We start from the raw sequence: 21,212 nt of genomic DNA, 5'->3' as shown, positions 1-21,212 counted from the left end.
TACACTTTTAATCTCAAGTTCACTAAATACTCATTTTTCGTCTTTAGAGTTAATATCTGTTAATAAATTAAAAGAATTATAATGAGTTCTTAAAATTAAATTTAAAATTTCACTTCATAATTTTTTAAATTAATTAATAGGCAATAACTTCAATAATTTCAAATAAATAATTAATGAAAAATCGAAGTTATCTATCTAGGAATTAAAATAAAACAAAATTCAAGTGTCAAGTTTAAAATTATAATATTTTTAAATTCAATGACTAAATTAGTATCAACTCTAAATATGTTACCTTGTATTTCTTTTTCCAAGTAAAAGAAATAAATAAATAGCACATTAACTTTCACATGCAATCCAACCAAAAGTAATTACAGACACATGAATCTAACTTTATTTATTTATTTATTATTTAATATAAATTCACCTTCTCATAGCTTTTTCCTTTTATATAAATTTTAGATTACTTTCCAAAATAGGTTTTCTCATTCTCAAATTTATTTCAATTGTACTTTAAACATGGAAACTTCGCCGAATCAACACCTGCAAAAGGTGATTACAAATTTTTGGGTAGTTCAATCTATCCTCGATAGAAAAAAAATGCGGCCTTTATGGGACGACAAAGAATACGTCTTCTGTATTCTGTTCGCTTCAAAGCTCTTATCAGGTATTTATTTATATTTTTATGTACAAATAAATAAATACAACACCTTTAAAATTTTAAATTGAATTAAAACATAATATTTTGTCACTAAATTTATTTCGCTAAACCCAAGGAGGTGGAAGGACACTGACGACATTTCAAAATCCTCAAAAAGGAAATGATGAGATTAGTGGACAAATAGGTGTTTTCACTATAAAAATTTTGAAAAATGTGAGTCTTCAATTCTATATTTTGTGTTGGATTTGAGAATAGAAACCGGATTCAGAGCTTTCGCAACAAACCCACATCAGGTTCCTCTTTATCTCTCATTCAAATCAAAGTATTTTGCTCTGAAATTGTTATGTTCATTTGGAAAAGTTTCTAGATTTGCAATATCATCTTTGTTTTAGAACTCAGAGTGAAAGAAAAGAAATAAGGGAAGAGATTCTTTTTTGGGTTTTGCAGCTGCAACTTCAAAGAAAAAGGATTTTTGCTGAAAATGTGAAGAAGAAGAAGAAGAAGAAGAAGAAACAGAACTGAAGTTTGCTTTTGTCTTATACCCTTTTCTTATTTCCACTCTTTTATTCTGTTCTGATGAAACTGGATCAGCTTGACAATTCTAAAGTACCTAAAGATGAAATGCAAGATGGAGGGCTTTCCCTTGAAGATCCAGTTAACCTTCATTCCAAGGTTCCCGCAAGTTACTTTAACATGTTTGTTGAATTTTTAAGTTGAATGAGAAAATTTACAAAGTTGTTGTGTTCATCTGGTTCATGCAGAAACTTCAAGATGATTTGCAAACAATGGGGATGAAAATCCAGCTGCATGAGGACAACATAAGATTTCTAAGGACTTTGAAAGACAAATTAGTTGATTCCATCATTGATTTGCAAGGTATTCTCTTTTTTCCTTCCTGAACAAATAGATTTTCAAGACATTTTTATGTCATTTCCATCACTTAGATAAGTTTTTATTACAGTTATCCTAGGAAAGTACCATGCTTCCAATACACCTAAGATTGAGAATAAGGATGTTTCTGATACTCAAAGTGAAGATGAGCCATCAGATCAGGAACAGATATTACAACAGGAAAACACTGCTGCTAGCATCTTGTGCCAACTGAAAACTAATCCAAAGATGCTGGCCTCTGATCCTACACTGAGTGATGATGTGCTAGGTGTTGTTGCTGAACTAGGAAATGTAGATGACAATACCCTTAGCAGGTACCTTTCGCTTCCAATTACATTTGCTTCTCATCTTTCAAGTAATCATATAGTCTCATGTTAATTTGCACCGATATGCATGGGTATAAAATCGATAAAAAAAAGAAAATAGAAAGAAAACGTAAAGAGTAGAGAAATTGAACGTGGTTCACTAGTATGTTAGCTACGTCCACGGGCAGGAAGACCCCGTGTTTGGTTGTTTGGAGTGCCATATAACAAATTCAAGCATTCTAACATGCATAGTTTTGTTTTTCTTGGAAAGTGAATGTCAATGATAATGGCATTAGCCTTGGGGATGGGATCATCTAGGGTGTATGATGGTAGAACCAAACATGAGATTGGAGCACACTAGCTAATTCATTTTAGGTTATGTTATTATTTTAGTCTATGGTTTTCGTTTGAAAGGTATTAGAAGTATCGATTACTTGTCCCATTGTCTTGGTTAAATCCCTCGAAATGTCCATCATTACTTGAAGTTAGAATATTTGACATGTGCTTTGGACGTGGTACTGAGACGATGAGCTCTAATTTTCAGTGTATGGTACATCCAAGAAAGTTATTAACAACGATGTTACATGAGATTTAACCAAACTACAAGGGCCAAATTGAAAACTTAGCACGAACCACATGGTCTGTAATTGTATAACCTTCATTTTGTTATTGACATTTTGCCACTTTCTTTTAGTAAGTTCCCAAGTCGAATTTGAGCTTAAAGTTAGGTGTTCCATGACACAAGATTTTAGTTTGTTATTTGAAATAGATTAGCGGATATGGATAGTTTAATGAGATATGGATATTTGGTTTTGTTCATTTTATTGATCTTTAGGAGAATAATTCAAATTTGAAGATAGTTAACAAAGAACGTGGCCACAGTATACTTTCATCTACATGGTTTTTTTATCCTCTCCTTTTTCTGTTTCTGGTTTGGAGTACAGTCTTTTATCGGAGTACCTAGGAACAGAGACCATGTTGGCTATTGTCTGCAAGACGTACAATGGAGTCAAATCTCTTGAAAAGTATGACACGGAAGGATGCATAAATAAAACATCTGGCCTTCACGGATTTGGCACTTCACTTGGGAAGACTTTAGAGGGACGATTCAATGTCATCTCTCTCGAAACATTAAGGTATTTGTTTTTGACATGGTGTAGTTGTTTGGACATTCTCGACTCTGGCACATAAATATTGTGGAACTCCTCTTCTCTTATCGAGAACTCAACACACTTGTTTTTTTTTTTTTTTTTTGCCTGCAGACCATATCCGGGTGAATTTGTGGCCGATGATCCGCAAAAAAGGCTTGATATTCCAAAGCCAAAATTGCCTAATGGGGACTGTCCGGCTGGTTTTCTTGGTTATGCTGTTAATATGATAAACATAAACAGAGCATACTTGTTTTTTCTCACAGCAAGTGGATATGGTCTTAGAGAGACTCTATTTTATTCTCTTTTTTCTTGCTTGCAAATCTATAAAACTAGGGCAGAAATGTTACAAGCTGTTCCTTGCATAACCGATGGAGCACTTTCTTTGGATGGTGGGATTATCAAGAGAAGTGGACTGTTCTGTCTTGGCAATAGGTACGAAGTGCTTCTTGATGACTTCAATGATTGCTTGGTTATGGATTTGAATCTCTAACCTTGGTCATTGTCCGAACACTTGGGGTTTCTCTGTTTATGATTATTTACTTTTATGCCTGCTAACTGTGTTAGGGACGACGCGAAGGTGAGCTTTTCCAAGACCTCAACAAATTCAAGCCTACCTGACCGTTACACAGAATCTGAAAGACAGATGAAAGAAATGAAATGGAAAAAGGAAAAAATACTTGAAGATATGAGGAGAGAACAAGCGTTGCTAGATAGCTTGAAGCTCAACTTCGAAAAGAAGAAGGCGGAGTTTGTGCAGTTCCTAGCTGAAGCTGCTGCTCGTGTAAGTTCCAAACCAACCTAACAAACACGATGAACTATGAAAAATGGCTTTAACTTCAAGTTGCAACAACCTAGCTTCTGTCTTTTGATTTTCTTTGGCATTATTTACTTCTCTTTTTTTTTTTTTTTTTTTTTTTTTTTTTTCTGTTTACTTGTACCGGAATCTTATTCCTGTGACACGGCGTCATTAAACTGTTGAATGAATTAGTCTGAAATTCGGAATAAACTCCGTTCTGTTCAAACAGTCACTAACTCTCTTTGCCTTGAATGATCTGATGTCCTAGAATAAGTTCTGATATAAGACATACAATACGCTATTGTCTCTTCTGAACTTGTATGAGTGTCTTACAAAGTCAGTTTCTTGCTGCTAATGCATCTACAAGTCCAATGTGGCTGCTACTGTCATGTATTCTTTAGTCGTCTAATTTGTAGATTGTTCATTAAATCAAGTCATATTTCTTACATAATGGCAGCAACAAACTCCAGTTGCAATGGGGAGATCAACCGGTAAGTGATGCTAGACGGAGGAGGATCGGCCAACCATCGAAGGGACAATGCTCGTTGTTGTCGTTCACATTCTGCTTGATGCATTGGTTTATAGTATGATATGCATCAGTATTGGAAGGTGATAGCTTTTTCAGGGAAGGAAGGAAATGGGAATATTTTGCAATACCAATTTTGTGTTGTGTATCAAGCTTCCTTTGACAGCTCTATGATGGTTGCCATTTCTTTCACCTCTTGCTATGCTCTATTCTTCTGTTTTATGGGCTATGTATGTACATTAAACCAAAATTAATTTTGTTGGAGATAGAAATGGAGGATGCATTTTGTATGTCCGACTTTGACCCTCGCTTCAAAGTTCGAATCTCGACCAAGGTCGAGAGTATATGCCTGTTGTTTTCAGTTTCAACTTGATATGTCTAACCATTCATACGTGAAATATACATGATGTTACAATTAAACATTAAGCTCTAAGCTATATATTTATAGAATTCTTCAATTCAATTTTCAAATTTGTAGAAGTTATAACAATAAACTCTATAGTTTTTGGCATATGTGAATGAGGATCAAAATGTTGTCACTGTGGGGTGTGAAGGAGGGACGAGATAGAGGAGGAAATTAGAGCTCGTTGGCGCGCAAGTTTGGAAACAAAAAGTTTAGGGGCTTATTTCCAAACAGTTTAGGGGCTTATTTGAGGGGTTTTGAAGCTTATTTGAGGGGTTTTGAAGCATGAGAATCACAAATGCCTATATTAAATTGTGTTTTGGATCGCATGTTACTTATATTTGGGATTGGGTAATCTGCAATTTTTTATTTTTTCCCTACTTTTCTTGTTTTACGAACAGTAAAATCTTTAGTGTACGGTGTACCCATGAGAATATTGTAAGAATGTATTAGTTATTTTTTTCCTAACAAATTTAGTTTTTGTTAACAAAGTAACAAAGTAAAATATTGAAGTTTAGTTTAATTCCTAACTAATTTAATTTTTGCTTCCATTTTGTAATTTTTATTTTTTTTATAACAAATTTAGGTTTTGAAAGTAGAAAGTTTGAAATTTAGTTTATTAACACAATTATAACAAATTTAGTTTTGCTTGAAATTTTTAATTTATCTCCCTTCCCTTTTTTGTCATGGAATGAATTTTAACCTTGAGGTTTGCATTTAATAGCATTTTTAGTCTATTCGATAGTTTTTACTTTTTGTGCGTTAAAATGAAGGGGAATGAAGGAGAAATTGAAAGGAAGGGGGAGGAAGAAAGAAGGAAAGAAAAGAATCGGTTGTTGGTGATTATCGGTGAAGTGACTAGTGATGGTCGAGCAAGGAGCAGAGAATTTGATGACCCACAACCAGCATGATCAATGTGATGCTTCAATGGTTGGAGCTGGAGCTCATAGATTGAAAAGTTATTTCTTTTTTAATTTAAATGAGTAAGATGGGAGGATGGGAGGAGGGAGGAAGAAGAAGGAAAAAAAAACCAATAGTTAGTGATCGGTTGTGGGCGGCAAGTGACAAAGAAGATTCGACAATCCACGACTAGCATAAATCGATACCACGCTTTTGTTATTATTTGTAAATTTTGTGAACGTGATGATAGTCAAAAGGTTACAGGTAATCGATAGTAATTGTTGACAGATAATGATGATCAGTCAATCATAGATGGTGACAACAGCTGGTCGCTGATGATCACAATGATTGATTATTTATGGTCATGAGCGGTCGACAATCATTGATAAAGAGTTTTTTCTCAAACTCGTAACATTCAAATGCCTAAACATGGGAGCCCCTGATCCCATACTTATGGACCAAACATCTCTAATTCTTCAAAGGGGGAAAATAATAATTTCGGAGGAAAAAAAAAAAAAAAGCCTAAATGGCTACAACATTCTCTTCTTTACTTTCTGCCTTTTTGCGAACTAAACCTAAACTCATCCAAACATCACGAACGTTGCATCCGCGCATTCCTTCTCAGTCCACACCGCAAACGACAGCAACCATCTCTCCTCTCCTCCGTCTTCCTCGCCGTCAGCCCACCTCGCCGCCGCTGTTCTCCTAGGTTAGTTGATTTCAGTAACTCATTTCCATGCCTTTGCGATTGAATTGCAATGGGCCTGAATAGGCTATCTCTGGGAACTATCAACATTGGATCTGAATCTGTAGACACTACAAATATACTGCATCTGAACTTGTAATCGGAATATATCACCACTCATTTTAAATTAGCAATCTTATGCTGGCATATTTCCCAATTTCTGGGTAATGTTACTATTTACTCGTGAAATGACATTGCAAGGATAAGTCTTGTAATTGGATATTGTTGGACTGTGGACTTGCGATGACAAGTGTTTCTGCCATTGTTATTTGTTGGACATCATTGAAGCTTATGTATATTATGTCTGTAGAGTTTGCTCTCTTGATTATGTTTGCTTCTTATCAAAGTATTCAAGAAAAAAGTAACACGACATAGTTCATACATATCTTTTAGGGTTTAATCTGAATTTTGTTCACTGGCTTAATGTGGGTGTCAAAAGCTAGTCAATAGTCAATTTAAACAGTCTTTTAGCACGTTACAAATCATGCCAAGCAGATAATAAGACTAACCAGCAAAATAACTCAATGGAGGTTCTGTCCATTGACCCGAGTGAGCTTCCCCCCACAAAATTGAACCGATCAACTAAATTGCTCTCCTGCTTTCATTTTTTGTCAAGTTAACAATCTGAACTCTGTTAGTTCTCAACTTCATGTTATATTTATGATTTGTCTAACCAAATGAATGTAGTCTAAGTAACAGTTTATGTATCAGTGTTGTTAAATCACTAATTGACCCGAAAGCTTAAGCGTGACCCAAAAACTTAAGCTGATGGGTGAAGACAAATTTAATATTATATCATCTAATACTCTCCCTCATCTATGGGCTTGAAATATATAGAAGACCTAATGAATGGAAAACAATATTAATTGGGGAGGAAATAACATTACAGGGGTTTGAATAGAAGACTTCTTGGACCACTTGCATTTGATACTCTATGTTAACTCACTGACTGACCAAAAAGTTTAAGTTGAAGGGTGAACACAAATTTAATATTATATCATCTAACAAGTTTGAAATGATAAGTTTAGCTCTAATCCTCTTTAAGGGTTTGCAGTATCTCTTATGTAGCTCTGTTATGGAGTCGTAGTACATATGGAAATGGTTAATTATTGGGGAACTTGATGCCTCGATATTTTTTTCCTTTTTCAACCAAAATTTCTACATTTTAGTTACTTTTGATGCTTTATTTTTCTACGCTGGATAAATAGGTTATATGATTTCTCGTTTGGTCTCTTACAAGCAGAAACATTTGAAGAAAGAATGGCAGGCAAGGCTGCCAAATCTGTGGTGAAGGCCATCAGCGAGTATCAGTATCCATGGCAGGAGAAGTTGGCGAAATACAAGAATGAGTTATCTAAAGGAGTTTGGGGTTACTGGGAACTAGGGGCATGGAAGCCACTGGGCATAAGTGCACGTCACCGTGCCAGACTTCGCAAGGAAGTACTTCTTGCCGGGCAGGATTGGCCATATGATCCAGAGAGGAAAGAGATGAGAACCAAGAGGAAAGGGCACAAATGTGATCGTATAGCGGCAGAAAAACGTGAAAACACTGCCAGGTTGATGGAGAAAATGCCAGATATGTTGCTTGCATATAAGAAGCGCCGGTGGGAGAAGAAGATGAAGGAAGAAGAGAAGAAGAAGCAGCAGGACTGATATGGCTTTGTTACTTAGATCCTGACAATTATATGGTTGGTTTCTTGCTAGTTTCTCATGCATGGGGATATTGCTTTTGTTATCAGTATATCACTTTGTAGTCTTTAATAAACTTTGATTTCATATTTTTGGTTATCCTTCACATCATGAAGCAAATTGATGTTTGTATTGAAATACGATAACAAAATGAGGAAGAATTAGAGCACTCCCGTAGTTTTTTTTTTTACAAAATACTTTGAAGTGAATGAACAAGATATTGAGGAATTGTCTATATGTAAAATCATAATTATTGATAAGGACTTTTTCTACCTAATCTACATAAAAAGGGAATCTTTTGTTATAAGTGATGTGGATACTTCAAGAATCGAAAGTCGAGTAACTACTACATTCCTATCTTGACTCTTTGCTAACTCAATTACAGTGTTTTGGAGATTTGAAGTTTGGTAATAATTTTGTTTGCCGAGCAGACAATGAAAAATAGAAATTTCATTGATGTTCATGAAACTACAAATGAAAAATAGGAAATCAGTTATCTTTTTTCCTTTTTCCCTCTCCAGAATTATGTATTCAAGTTTGGATTTTTTAAAAATATAATGAAAATGAAACAAAGTGTCATCCACAAAAATAATTGGGCACTTCTTAATACTGTGTGAGAACATCATTTGAATCGGAATAAAAAAAAAGTGTATTACTAATTTACTATTGGAATAAAAATAAATTTAAATTAATTTGATCTAATAAAAGAGGTAAAAAGTGGAACTTTTCATGTATAGAAAAAATGTCAAACTATTTATAGAAAATAGTAAAAAAAAAATATTGATAGACAATCACATAGATACTAATAGATTAAAATTTTATTATTTTGGGTAAACACTTTCCTTTCATTTTTAATTCTCCTAAAAAGAACTTCTAGAAAAAGGAAAATCAAGGAGAAAGTATAATATGCGGTGGAAGTAGTTGCCAAAATTGTAAAGGTTTAACATGGAAAAATTACTGATAAGTATGACAAATTTTTCTAAGTATATTTTAAGGCATATCAATATTTATATGTTTTTCATCTAATGGTTCAATTTTAATTTGTCATGACACAAATTTTCACATTTCTTATTTTCTTATTTTATTGTATTTTTGTGATTAGAATGAAATGTAAAAAGTTGGTTGTTATGCACTTAAGTATTGTCCATTATGTTTTATCATAACCTATATTATTGATATTTATAATTGTTTCAAGGGAAAAAAGAACGTAGATAAATGTTAGGACCTACTTGATAGAGAATATGAAAACAAAAACTTGAAAACAATGGATTCAATGAAAACAAAGTTGTATATTTTGTTTTTGATATTTGTTTGGTACAATTTCAGCAATTGAATTCTAATTTAAACAATCATTTAAAATGAGTCTAATACTATATATTTATAAATCATAAAATTAGTTGTAATTATCCACTAATATTTAGTTGAAAATAAATTATTATTAATTAATTTATGAATATGATTTATATTAAAAACTTATATATTATTATTTTGTAATATTATATAATTTATAATACATTAAGTAATACATACTATATTTAAAAAAAAATGAATTGAATTTACATATTGTATTTCTAAATGTTTTTATCTTTATTTAATATAATTTTGCATTTAAAATTTTAAAATTGAAAATCTGATACAATAAAATAATAAAAATATTATTTTCAGAATTTGCACTGTTTTGATCAAAGAATATGAAAAACAGTTTTCAGAAACAAAATTTGAGTTGTCTGTTGAACATATATGTGTTGAACTTAATGAAACTAAAAACATGAAATATAATCCAAATTCTAAACCAAACATATTCTAAATCACCAATAGAATTATTGTTGATAAAATATATAATTGATATAAAAAATATAAAAGTACCATTCATGTAATGCTGGTAATTTTATTTTGTTACCTCCAAATTAAAGGAGCCTATCCTAAGGCACCATGAAATGTCTAGGATGCAAGGACTTGCATGCACTAGTGTCCAAAAACACATAAGAATATGAGGGAGTTAGGTTACACTATCCTTTTGACCAACGAGGCAAGATCAACCAGCTCTCTAGTATTTGAAGGTCAATCTCAAGTCCCATCAGGGAATAAGAAATCATCTACCTTAACATACAGGAAGCTATACGCTTCCAGTTGTAGTACTAAACTGTTAGATGATAGAGCCCCTTTATTTTAGCCAAGAGTCATACCAAATCAAACATCGTCACCCATCAGTAATAGAAAATCGAACCGAGAATTATCAGCATGCTATGAATAAGATATAACAAGGGAGAGAATGCCATACCAGTTGAAGACAGTCTTCAAACTTCGAAACTCAACGCAGCGGAAACCTCCATGTGATCTACCAACCCCAGCAAAAGTGTCGACTGCAGCAGCACGCACAACTGCAAGATCACGACGCAACAGGGAACGACACCACCAAAAAAGAGCCCCAAGTATTCTCGGAGTGAGAATCCAAAGCGTGGTCTTTGGTGAATTTGGTAGAGGAAGGAGGAAGCACAGATTGTGTAGGTGATAAGCAAGTGGGAGGGAAAAAGACGCTATCGCATAGCAAAATGCTTATCGTTTAGGAGATACTACACAATCGTGTAGGTTTTACTGAATGATCGTTTAGGAAATGGTATACGATCGTTTAGCAAACTCGGCATACTATACAATCGTTTAGGGAAGCTATCCAATCTTGTAGGAACTAGCGTGCGAACGTGTAGGTGCGAGATAGACGATCGTTTAGGCGGAGAGTGACTATCGTATAGGCTCTCGAGATACTTAAGTGATCATTTATGATTCACCAGCACGCTCTCTTTATTTCTTTTTTGGACGGGCGATTGAACGAATGATTCAAAATAAAACAATTTCATTTTTATTTCATCGGTTACAATAACCGACACATTCCCACTAACCCACATCCGAACGTGACTTAATTATCATATAATTAATCAATTAATTAATAATAAATATAATCATATGATATTTTTATCCTATAGTTTGATATCACATATCTACTATAGTATTTTCTCCTATATTTGATATAAATCATATTTATATCTAATTTCCTCCAAAATAATGTATCTCATACATTTAGCCAGTTATATCATATATAATTAACCAGTCCAATTATATCATATATAATCGAACTTTCTCTTGTCAATTTGAACATTTCAAATTAACCCAAACACTGGTTCTCGACTTTATCCAAGCTACCCAGGGGACCTAATGGACATGTGGCTCGAAGTTCCAACGGTCCGTGAATAGCTGACTAAAATATTTAGCCACGAGATCTACCATCCGTTAACTGTCAGGCATTCCACTAAAAACCAACAGCTAAACTCTTCTTACCACAGATATATTTCTGTGTCCATCGGATATAACCAATCATGAGTACGATGACCCTTCACAAATGCTCGTAAGTATAGTTGGGCCAAATTACCGTTTTGCCCCTATAGTTACATCCCACTCCTTAAGTACCACTGATTTCTTTAATGAACAATACAACATAGTCCAACTATATGAGAACACCTCTCAGGCCAAGAGAATGTGTGTGGCGCCACATCGTTTAAGCCCCGGAATCAGTCCTTAAGGGAGTTATCTATCTACTTACCTCTGCCTCGGGGAAGGAATGAATTCCATCTTATGTAGCTGAGTTCCCAGCTCCCAAATCAGACGAATCCCCAAAATGGTAGGTTTGAATCGGCGACCTGGCCACTCGCACCCATACTAATCAAAAGATCGTCCTTAATGGTAGGAGTTCCCAACTCACTCAGGATTGAGGTCATGTTACCTATGGTCATCCTAGTGAAGTCTCTTTCATGAATAGTGTTATATAACGAGAAGTTAACACTTCGTTATTAGGTCTTATACAAACTCTTTGTATAGGACACCCCTGCTCGCATGTCCCCAACACGAATTATCAGGATTAGACCATCTGTGACAAGTCACAACACTTGTGACCATTCCACAAAGCGGACCGCATCCGTAGTGTTACCAAGATAAGGTTTCCCTCCTATACCCATATACTACAGACCATTTTGGTTATCACTCAAGACATGATCCACTTGTATGTCACCACATACATGCTTGAGTCACATACAGATAACCAAGGATTTTATGTTTATTTGTTTGTGGTAAAGCAAATAAAATAAGCAACCGAGCAAAATACAAGATGTGAAGTAAATATCATATATTATACAACACAAGCGTTCGTACAAACTATTTACAAACTACAGGACACGAGACTTTAGGGCATCAACCCCAATAATCTCCCACTTGTCCTAAAATGAAGTGGGGTGTACAATAAACTAGTACAAAATAATAAACTAGGGCATAAAATCCCAGTACAAGAAAATCTCCCACTTGCCCTAGTCCATCCGCGAGTGATCCTGTAGACCCATGCTCTGTAGGTAACCCTCAAACACTGTATCTGTGAGAGCCTTCGTAAATGGTTCAGCAACATTAAAATGGCCTGGGTTAGATGGATCCGTCTCATCTCCTCAACCTCTTGAGGTGTCTTAGGTCACATGTCCTTAGACAAAGTGACTTCATGCCTGAATGGCAGTAGACCCCTCTTGGAGTCCTGCATCGAGTACTTGAGCAACATCTTGTCAATGTACGATGCCTGAGACAGTGCTAACATTTTGTTCTTACGATCCCAAAAGATCTGTATACCTAGAACACACTGAGCCTTTCCTAAATCTTTTAATTGGAATTGGGTTGCTAGCTAGTCCTTAACTGTAGTCAGTAGACCTACATCATTCTCAATGATTAGAATATCGTCTACATACATCACTAAGAAGACTACTGAAGCGTTGATGATCTTCTTGTAGATACAAGGTTCATCAACGTTTTAGTCAAAGCCATACGACTTGATCACAGTATCAAACCGTATGTTCTAAGATCGAGACGCCACTTTCAGTCCATAAATGGATCGATTCAATTTGCAAACCTTTTGCTCTTGACCTTGGCCTATGAATCCCTCGAGTTTCACCATATAAATGGTCTCCTCAAGATTGCCATTTAGAAAGGCCATCTTGACGTCCATTTGCTAGATCTCATAATTATAATAAGTTGCAATGGACAGGAGGATGCATATCGACTTTAACATAGCAACAGGCGAGAAAGTCTCCTCATAGTCGATTCCTTCTACCTGGGTATAACCCTTTGCCACAAGTCGAGCCTTGAAGGTCTGTACCTTCCCATCAGCACCCCGTTTGCGCTTGTAGATCCATTTACAACCTATAGGTCTTACCCCATCAGGCTGATCTACAAGATCCCATACTGAGTTGACGTACATCGACTCCATCTCGAGATCCATAGCCTTGACCCATTCATCCCGGTCAACATCCTCCATTGCCTTCTTATAAGACAACGGATCCTCAACGTCGCCATCTGCTATCACAACAAGGATTTTCGTGAAACCTAGATAGTGAACGGGTGGGTTTGCAACCTTCCCATTACGTCAAGGTTCCCTCAACTCTTGAGGTGGAACCGACTTACTGGATGAACTCCCATCAATAACTCTTGCTAATGTAACAGGCTCTTCAACAACTCTTGTTGAAGTTTTAGTAGTTTCATTGGAAAGCTCACGCAGCATGACTTTGCTTTGTGGACTATGCTCCCTTATTTGATCTTCCTCTAGGAAAGTAGCATTTGTTGAAACAAACACCCTATTTTTCGTAGGATCATAAAAATAACCCCCTCGTGTACCTTTCGGGTAGCCTACAAAGAGGCATAACCTCGATCGTGGTTCCAACTTCTTGAGATTAGTCTCACATGTACAGGGCAACTCCAAATGCGGAAGTGACGTAAACTAGCTTTACGCCTGTTCCATAACTCCAGAGGTGTTCTTGCAACACTCTTAGAGGGAACACAGTTGAGTATGTATACCGCAGTCTCCACTGCGAAACCCCAAAACGAGTCCGATAAGGAAGCGTAACTCATCATCAAGCGAACCATGTCTAACAAGGTTCTATTTCTCCTCTCCGCTACACCATTCTACTGAGGTGTACCCGACGCTGAGAGTTGGAAAACGATTCCATGTTCTATCAAACCTGGTATATTGAGTCCAAAAACTCTCCACCTCGATCCGATCAAAGTGTTTTAATCCGCCTATCTAATGCATTTTTAACTTCAGCCTTGAACTCTTTGAACTTTTCAAAGGATTTAGACTTCCGTTGCATAATATAAACATACCCGTACCTTGAGTAATCATCAGTGAAATTGATAAAATACTCATAGCCACCTCAGGCTCGCACATTCATAGGACCACAAAGGTCAGAATGTACTAATTCAAGAGGTTCCTTGGCTCTATAACCTTTTGCAGTAAAAGGTCATTTAGTTATCTTACCCTCAAGGAAAGATTCACACATTGGTAAAGAATTTTCTTCTAACTCACTTAGAAGTCCATTCTTCACCAATCTCTCAATCCTACTAAGATTTATGTGCCCTAAACGAAGATGCCAAAGTTGGAAATTTTCTTTTGGAGAAATTCGTCGACGTTTTGATTGAGTTACAGTAGTTCTGAACAATTGATTATTATGGAGGGAATTAATGGCTAACGACCTTAGCACATATAAATTCGATTCCAGATTTGCTATGCAAATAACAACACCATCTTTATGAATAAACGCTTTATCCACATTAAAAGAGATAGTATATTTACATTGTAATAAACACTTTACAGAAATAAGGTTCCTCTTTAGTTCGGGAATAATATATACATTATTTAAAATAAGAAACATATTATGTAAAGCTAACTGGAGTCCTCCCACTGCCACAGCTGAGACAACGTGCCCGGTGCCTACTCGCATCGTCATCTCACCAGCCTTCAGGTGTCGCCAAGTTCTAATCTCCTGAAAAGAAGAACAAACATGGTTAGTGGCGCTCGAATCAATTATCCAGGTAGAATCATCATTCTCCACTAAACAAGTTTCAAGCACAAGTAAATCATATTTACCTTTATCGGCCTTGGCCTTAGCCTTGGCTGTTTTCTTCTCTTTCAGATACCGAGGACAGTTCCTCTTCCAGTGTCTATCTTCGTTGCAGTGGAAACACTTTCCTTTAGCAACTTGTGGATGTCTACTTGGGGCGACAGACGATGGGTTAGCAGGCGCCTTCCCTTTTCCCTTACCACCCTTCTTCTTCTTCACCTTTGCAAAGTTAGAAGTAAAAGGTGCAGACTTCGTTCCTGAGGTCGAACCTCTATGGAACGTCCTAGAGAATGAAGCAACATTTGCCTCACCCTTCTGCCTCTCCTTACTTTTCAGTAAAGATTGGTATGTCTTTAACTCGTTGAGGAGAGTTGTAAGGTTATATTTCACTTTGTTAAGAATCACATTGCTAACAAAGTGCAGGAAGATCTTCGGCAAAGAATGTAGGATTATGCTAACATGGTTGCCCTCATCGATGGTAGACCCATTCAACTCCACCACATTAAAGTGGACCATCATATTTAGCATATGTTCATGAACAGAGGTGCCTTCTTCCATTTTGGAGTTGAATATGTATTTAAGAGCCTCATGCATAAGCTGTTCAGACGATTGTCCAAACATCCACCGTAAGGACTCCATGATCTCACGCGCTGAGAGCATAGGCTCATGTTTCTTGGCCAAGATTTCAGAACGACTTGCCCAGATGTAGGCTCGAGCCTTCTCATTCTTTATTGTCCATTGTTCGCATGCCTTCTGAACATTTCGAGCGGCATTCGGAGCTGGAATAGGAGGAAAAGCCTCCATGAGAGCGAACATGAAATCCTCCATGATTAGGATCTTCGTGATCATGTGTTTCCATGTTGCGAAATTATTGCCAGTAAGTTTTTCGGCGCTTAGCAATGCTAACGTGGCTGTTGCCATTTTGAAAATGTTGCTAAAAATACGAACAAAATTTTATTAGATTTTTGCTAAACCACTTTTAAACCAATCAGTTTTGCAAAACAATTTTAAGTACCCTAAGTTATAGACTTCTATTTTGAAATGTTGCCCCAGTGAGGTAATACAAACATCACCGGTGAGGTGATCTGTTGCCCTTTCGCTGGGATGGGACATTCTCAACCATTAGGCAGAACCAACTCTTGGAACTAAACCTAACAGCCACCATTTTTTGGTTCAGAATCGTTAACCTTTAACAATTCCGTGTAAGTTTAACCCCTCGCTTTCAGTGCCAAAGTCCCGCCCTAATGAGCCCACCATAGGGAAGAAGCATATTAGGACAAGAGACTATGTTACCCTATCCTCTTACAGGAGATCAAATAAAGAAATGCGCAAAACTACCATCCTTTAGGAGGACACTCCCAGGGTGCCTCGAGGCGATGCGCAGTAACTTTATTCAACCTAACGAGGGAGACCGAGGGATATGCTGTCGCACTTCCCGCTCCCATTTACTATGAACACTCTCTCCATCCACCTTGATATTGACCTACCCAAACACCATCCGTTAGGGGGACACACCAAATGTATCGCGAGACCGAGGGTAGATCTCACAGTGTGAACTATTTAGGAGAAACGTGAAAGGTTTAAGTTAAGCATTTCATGCCCCAAGTACCTCTCACTGAATGTTCTACCTAGGGATTCATTAACCTAGACAATCCGGCTACTGATTTTAGTCTAAGTCATCTATGAAATATGAACAAGTTCAAGTAGTCACATTTAAACACTTTAATGGGCTGTCTTTAACTTGCATGCATGCATAAAATCTATCTAATTCACCTTTCCAGGTAAGTTCCTAAGTTCCCAGGTAAGGGTGTTACGTTTCCGTCAACTTAAATGCCCCAGCCTAGACAGAACTTGTCTTAGACAAAAGGTCCCTTATAGATAAATTTGCTACACTTTAACCTTTTATTAGACAATTTAATCATATTAAATTGATTAAAAAATTAAATCCTTAGGGTTGCTAATCGTATTAGAACCGTGATCTTAGGTTTATGTGATCCAAGTTTTAAACACTTTAAAACCATGAATTAAACCTAAGTGAGCATGCATATCTTTCTTATTTCTTTTAATTCTAATTTCTCTTTAACTTTTAAAAAGAAACAACTAAAACCATTGCACACAACGAGGTGTTTATAACATTTATAAAGTAACCTATGTGTCATGCTTCATGCAATTTCCGGTCATTACTATATATAATTTTTATATAATTTGTAACAACCAAGCAAACATGCTATCATTCACCCTTATACTATAACAATTATAATATAAAGATGATGCATGTCAATGCTTTTTATGCATGCATAATAATAACTCTCATATTATATGATGCATGAGCATGCTCTTACATAATTAAATCATTCTTCTCTAAATTATAACAATTACAATAAATAGATGATGCATGAACATTGCATAGCCTAAGGTGGGATTTACTATATGTGCATACCATATTACATATAAAAATCATACATCGCATGTAATAAATAAAGGATTAACGGACCGGGATGAGCCTTTACAAAAAATCGAATTGAAATAACCCTATCTATTACATTTTTCATCAAGCAAACCGGTTCACAGGCGAACCGGGTCTTGAATTGCCAGGAGGTCTTCATCGTATAGTAAACGCCTTAGGTAGACGATCGTTCAGCACACACTAGACGATAGAAGCATAATTAAACGATCGTGTGTAGACGCCTTAGGTAGTCAATGCATTTCTGGAGGACGAGCGCACTGTATTTCTACTGGCACAACACTTTGACATAGTGGGTTTTTGCTAAGGACGGGCGAAAAATACATACGAGCGCAACACACCCCTCAACGCAATGCATTTGTGAAAGATGAACGCAAAGTGTATCTTGTTATTACAAGATGCCCCCATCCTCGCAATGCATATCAGATGTGTTATATTAATATTATATTTATTTATTTATTATTATTAGTATTTTTTTTAATCAACGCAAGTCACTAGGACTTTGTAGTATTTACTTTCTTCTTATTAATCATTCACGAAAATTAAGAATAACACAATTAATACAGAAAAGTAAGGGAATTGAACAAAGCACTAAAATTGACGCAATTGAATTAAATGAAAAGTAAATTCATAACGCAATGAAAGCTAGTTTAAAGAAACAATAAATGACGAAATTCATGAAGTAATAAAGGAAGCAATTAAGAAAAAAATTAAACTAGAATTTAGAAATATGGATTGAAAGACGATTTTCCATGATTATCGCAATCCACACCTCTGCAGGCGGTCAAGCTTGCCTGTGCAATGTCATCAAGGACATTGTTCACCTCCTTACCTCATCCCGGAGTGTGTATGGGAAGAGATACAATCTAATTCCTTCTTGAGTCATACCAGGTATGGAGAATGGGTTGCACATTTCTTTCTGATGTGTTCCTGCGCGAAAAATACACTTGATCTCTGGGTCAGTTTAGAATTTCTGGATCAATTCTAGTACTCATAAACCGCCAGCCTGCCCTTCGCGTTAAACAGACAGTACAAAGAGATCTGTCCTATAAAATACTACAAAAGTATTCAACACTAACCGTTACCAATACTACGTCTAAATATATGCGTTGTTAATGATATGCTTGTAGTATGCGATGGAGTAATGCGTGTCACAAGTTTCCTTGCGCTGAAACCAAGTATAATTCCAATGCCAGTTTCTCAAAATAATCCGAGGTCGAACATAGGGATTGTTTTCGTTAATGCGTTACTTATGTGATACATGCGACCGGTTGTTACAATGAATAAAGAATTTGCTTTATACAGAAATGTAAATTGCGGTGAAAGTAAAGATGCGTTAATAAAATAAATCCTAAACTAATATGATACACGATACAAGATACATGATACATGATACTGAGGTCGAAAACTGACTGTGAAGTTGTACAAAGATTCGATGTATGCGATGGCAAGTCTTTATGAATGAATCAGAAAGAGAAAGAGCAAATAGTAAAAACAACGCAAGTTTGTCAATTGCGTTAAAGATGCAACTAAGGTTCCTCTTTCCCTTGGCGTACATCTCTCAGTGATCGGCCGCGTTCCCATATCTCTATGGTGAAACAAGGATGAACGTGATGAACGCAAGGTTGTTTCCATCTCTGGAAATACTTCTTGCTTTAGTTAACGCATTCTTCAAACCTTCTCTTGATAGGCGAAATAACATCTTCACTTCTGCTCTCACAGGTGAAGATGCCGTCGAGCATGCTTTAGCTAAACTTAATTATTCCCTTAACATAATTAACTTACTCGTTTAATTCTTGCTATTTACCCATGGGATTAATAATACGTCATGGAGAAAATGGATTATGGATGTACGAAAAGAGACAGAGAGATGACAATGGAAGTTATCATAACATTAAATACTAAAATTAAGCATCTGATACATGGTGTGAATGAAAGATTAGAAAAGGTGATTACAGATGATGAAATAGAGATTAGAAACAAATACATAAGAAGTGTCAACGTCTTGACACAGATCCTAGATGGAGGTTGTGTTTGCCGGCGTGTGGAAGTAATAGAGAGGAAAGCTTCCATCTCAGGCTTGCTTTCCTGATAGAATTGACCTTCGCACAGAGCTTTAGCTACGGGAATTGGAAGGATTCTCTGCTCGGAAACTCACCTCTGGCCTTGTCTCGTGGTTCACCTTGATCTACTCTGTAAGTCGCTTCAGACCAGTCTCTCTCTCAGAATCAGTATATGCACGTCTCTATGTATTCATATATATCTTTCAGTGAATTTGCAGAAGCTATTTATAGGTGAGGCTTGGCTCTTTGACTTTGTGGTCCCCACTGTATGGTTATGGTAGTTCCTGAAATGGCGGAGTGACTATTCCTTCTGTCACGCAATCAATCCGTCAGAAATACACAACTGAAAGCTGTACATTTATCAGAATCCTCCGTAAATTCATTGCTCTTTACATCTTCGATCTATCGCCGCATGCGGTGTTATTTTTTATTACCGCATGCGATTGAAATTGCGTTGATCGCTAGAGCTCTTGATCGATTGTCGCATGCGCCGTCATTGCGTTGATCATCTCTTCATTCTCGATTGATGGGCGCAATGCGACATAGATGCGTTGTTTATTTTGCTTTTGAGCCATGAATGCATGCGGTGACTGATTTCCTGCAAAACACAAACTAAAACATTATATTCTACCATGGCAATGGTGTTAATGGGTGTATTGACGACTTTTTATAATTTTCGCATTTCTTAGCCAATTTCTATACTATCGACGCAACTTTTCTTTCTTTTAGCCGCAATATCTAAATAAAACAGTATAAATCGCTTGTATTTCTATAAATTATCAAGTTCCCAACTTCCAAATCAGGCGAATCCCCAAAATGGTAGGTTTAAATTGGCGACCTGACCACTCGCACTCATACAAATCAAAAGATCGCCCTTAATGGCAGAAGTTCCCAACTCACTCAGGATTGAGGTCATGTTACCGATGGTCATCCTAGTGAAGTGAAGTCTCTATCATGAACGATGTTATATAACGAGACGTTAATACTTCGTGGTCAGGTCTTAACAAACTCTTTGTATAGGATGCCCTCACTCCCATGTCCCCATCACGAATGATCAGGATCAGACCATCTGTGACAAGCCACAACATTTGTGACCATTCCACAAAGTGGGCCGCTTCCGTAGCATTACTAGGATAAGGTTTCCCTCATATATCCATATACTACAGACCATTTTTGTTATCACTCAAGACATGATCCATTTGTATGTCACCACATACATGCTTGAGTCACACACAAATAACCAGGGATTTTATGTTTATTAGTTTGTAGTAAAGCAAATAAAACAAGCAACTGAGCAAAAATACAAGATGTGAAGTTGATATCATATATTAACAACACAAGCGTTCGTACAAAATGTTTACAAACTACAGGACACGAGACTTTAAGGCATCAACCCCAACACCTCAGACCATTCTAAATGTAAGATATAGCCCATTAGCACGATGACAAGGACTTGCCTCCATCGAGTCTTCGCATAAAGACCCATATCGAATCACATTAAACCACATTAACTTCATGACAACAGTGACATTCCAAGAAGGAATATGACAAATGGCTAGACAACCATTACAATATGAAAGACAGACATCCAACACTTTTGCCTCTTCAACAATGTCGAACTTCCTTCTCAAAAGATAGGAACGAAACCTACTATCAAATTCTTAGCTTGTAAAATAAACATACTAGCCTAATAAACTTGAA

The 21,212-nt window shown here is 36.3% G+C and overlaps 2 protein-coding genes across 3 annotated transcripts; both read left to right on the top strand.

The window, feature by feature from the left end:
• The first annotated feature begins 475 nt into the window (after window positions 1–475).
• LOC120070655 (protein DEFECTIVE IN MERISTEM SILENCING 3-like) lies at window positions 476–4,621 on the top strand. 2 transcript variants are annotated; one of them, XM_039022499.2, is made up of 8 exons: window positions 476–664; window positions 1,106–1,330; window positions 1,420–1,534; window positions 1,620–1,863; window positions 2,799–2,990; window positions 3,117–3,437; window positions 3,570–3,786; window positions 4,259–4,621. In XM_039022499.2, the coding sequence occupies exons 2-8, from the start codon at window positions 1,235–1,237 to the stop codon at window positions 4,298–4,300; spliced, it is 1,227 nt and encodes a 408-aa protein (XP_038878427.1). In that variant the 5' UTR covers window positions 476–664; window positions 1,106–1,234; the 3' UTR covers window positions 4,301–4,621. The 2 variants fall into 2 exon arrangements, with proteins under 2 accessions (XP_038878427.1, XP_038878420.1); XM_039022492.2 differs by having other exon boundaries at window positions 616–951.
• Window positions 4,622–6,077: 1,456 nt separating this feature from the next.
• LOC120071824 (tyrosine sulfotransferase-like protein) lies at window positions 6,078–8,233 on the top strand. The gene is made up of 2 exons (XM_039024214.2): window positions 6,078–6,339; window positions 7,619–8,233. The coding sequence occupies exon 2, from the start codon at window positions 7,636–7,638 to the stop codon at window positions 8,026–8,028; it is 393 nt and encodes a 130-aa protein (XP_038880142.1). The 5' UTR covers window positions 6,078–6,339; window positions 7,619–7,635; the 3' UTR covers window positions 8,029–8,233.
• Window positions 8,234–21,212: the final 12,979 nt, after the last annotated feature.

Source organism: Benincasa hispida, chromosome 1, assembly GCF_027475165.1.
Source record: "Benincasa hispida cultivar pf3 chromosome 1, pf3_genome.v1.1, whole genome shotgun sequence".
NCBI lineage: Eukaryota > Viridiplantae > Streptophyta > Magnoliopsida > Cucurbitales > Cucurbitaceae > Benincasa > Benincasa hispida.
This window is presented reverse-complemented; position numbering and strand designations above follow the sequence as displayed.

Excerpts from the sequence above, each read along its gene's own strand:
- LOC120070655 (XM_039022499.2), top strand. The coding sequence starts at position 1,235 with ATGAAACTGGATCAGCTTGACAATTCTAAAGTACCTAAAGATGAAATG. Across the intron at positions 1,535-1,619 it reads TTCCATCATTGATTTGCAAG|TTATCCTAGGAAAGTACCAT; the intron begins GTATTCTCTTTT and ends TTTTTATTACAG. Across the intron at positions 1,864-2,798 it reads GATGACAATACCCTTAGCAG|TCTTTTATCGGAGTACCTAG; the intron begins GTACCTTTCGCT and ends TTTGGAGTACAG.
- LOC120071824 (XM_039024214.2), top strand. The coding sequence starts at position 7,636 with ATGGCAGGCAAGGCTGCCAAATCTGTGGTGAAGGCCATCAGCGAGTAT.